Source organism: Dinoponera quadriceps, unplaced genomic scaffold (assembly GCF_001313825.1).
Source record: "Dinoponera quadriceps isolate SergipeBrazil2010 unplaced genomic scaffold, ASM131382v1 scaffold4379, whole genome shotgun sequence".
Classification (NCBI taxonomy): Eukaryota; Metazoa; Arthropoda; class Insecta; order Hymenoptera; family Formicidae; genus Dinoponera; species Dinoponera quadriceps.
Window position 1 is genome coordinate 1 of NW_014558338.1, and position 1,860 is coordinate 1,860.

Here is a 1,860-nt window from a genome sequence, read left to right on the forward strand (position 1 = left end):
TTCGTTCGCTTTCGAAGCGTGACTTGATGCTGATTGTTTGCAGGCGTTATAAAATGTTCTGAAATATATAATAGAGAGAATTATAAAAAAAATTTTTAATAAAATAGCGCACTTTCCCTTTCAAAAACATTATGCAAAAAGTCGACTTTACCTAAACACTTCGAATAGGATATCATCCAAAATCACTGGTCCGATATCCACTTTATCAAGTAATGAAACGAGTATTCTATATGGCTTCAGATCCTGTGAATCCTTCTCACATACGTCTTTAAGAAGGTATTTTATCGCTTCGACTAGCATGTCTTTCGAATATATATCGAAATACGTTATGGAATCAGTGTCTGCTTGCGTTTTCTTCTTTAAAATTGACGTGCTCACTTCAGTGCCCAATAACCAGGCAAACAAGCGCCTATGAGAAAAGGGTGGAGTATATAATATGGAGTAAATAATAATTATAAGAGAAATTCCTCGAAATAAATAATTTAAATTATCTGCAAATTTGTTACTGAAGATTGTTCTCGAAAATTATTATGTTGCATCTTTTCTCACCTGTTTAAACTCATGTCTCTTCGCAGTATAGTAACCAGAGCAGCTTTGATTAATACTATCATATCTTCACGTGTCAATTGACTATTGTGAATAGGAAAGCCTATCAATAGAAAATCTAGTGCACTTCTTTGCACTAACACCGAAGTATCTTGTACTCCGGCACATAAGGCTGAAACCTATCACAAGATGAATAAGTGAGACTTAATATTTGAGAATATACTTAGTATTTCAAGTACAAGATTTCTCTTACCATGATTTTAACATTAGTACCCATAATATATTTTTGATCCTCCATCAGCAGCTTTTTGTTAAAATGAGCCAAAACGAATGATATAGCAGGCAATCAGATGCCAGAATTTGAAGCTAAACAGTCCCACAGACACGCGTAAAAGTGTTCTGCACCGACACCCTCGCACACTTTCTCCAATAAGGAGTTGGTTCTGAAAAGATAATATGTATCTCATAAATTTCTGTGTTTCATAAATGTCTATTCATTGTGTCCTAAATATGATATGGATATGTCAATTTAGCATACCTGTCAAAATGATCAGAACCATCTTCTAGACCTAGAAGAACACCACTTAGAAAACCACTTAAACCTGGTCTTAACCTTTCACCAAGTGGCACAAAGTGTGTCTCGTACACTGTCAACAGCGATGGCCTCACGTTCATAGCAGCATGACCCAATAATGGAAAGAGGCCTGTTTAAAAACAAATAGCATACAAAATATTAAAAGACTATTTATAATAATTTCTGTTAATTTGCACAACATACATATACATACCTGCACTATAGATAAAGAGCTCATGGCTGAGTCTATTAGTGCCCATACATTTAAAAATAATGTCATAAGTTTCTAAAGCTTTTAAATGAACACCAGAAGGTAATGCTGGATGCATGCATTGTGCTAATCTCTTTGAAATTTTAATTCTCCTGGGAATAACAGGAAATTTCATATGACTAAGTAACACTTTGTTGAGTTTTCCTAGTGCAGAAATTAGATCTGCCCATTCACTCGTATATTCAAAGCTTTTCAGAGCCTTATCAACAGCGGACACATAGCTGCAATAAATAAAAAATATTATAGTATATACACACACATGGGATTTTAATTGTTGCAGTCTTTATTGGCATTGTTAAATAACTTATGTACTAAAAAATTATAATTATTATCAAAATAGTATGAAGAGAACAGAAAATGTTTAAAAACACATATCAATAATTTCAAATGATAATGTATTATTACTGTACACTCACACTCTGTATTTTGAGTCTTTCATCAACTCGTATTCCTCCAAAGCGATGGAACC

At 33.5% G+C, this 1,860-nt stretch overlaps 1 protein-coding gene across 1 annotated transcript; it reads right to left on the reverse strand.

The window, feature by feature from the left end:
- Positions 1 to 868: 868 nt before the first annotated feature.
- Positions 869 to 1,854, reverse strand: LOC106749817 (protein dopey-1 homolog). The gene is made up of 4 exons (XM_014629670.1): positions 1,808 to 1,854; positions 1,335 to 1,612; positions 1,085 to 1,250; positions 869 to 989 (listed from the first exon to the last, which is right to left on the reverse strand). The coding sequence occupies exons 1-4, from the start codon at positions 1,828 to 1,830 to the stop codon at positions 893 to 895; spliced, it is 564 nt and encodes a 187-aa protein (XP_014485156.1). The 5' UTR covers positions 1,831 to 1,854; the 3' UTR covers positions 869 to 892.
- Between the last annotated feature and the right edge of the window lie 6 nt (positions 1,855 to 1,860).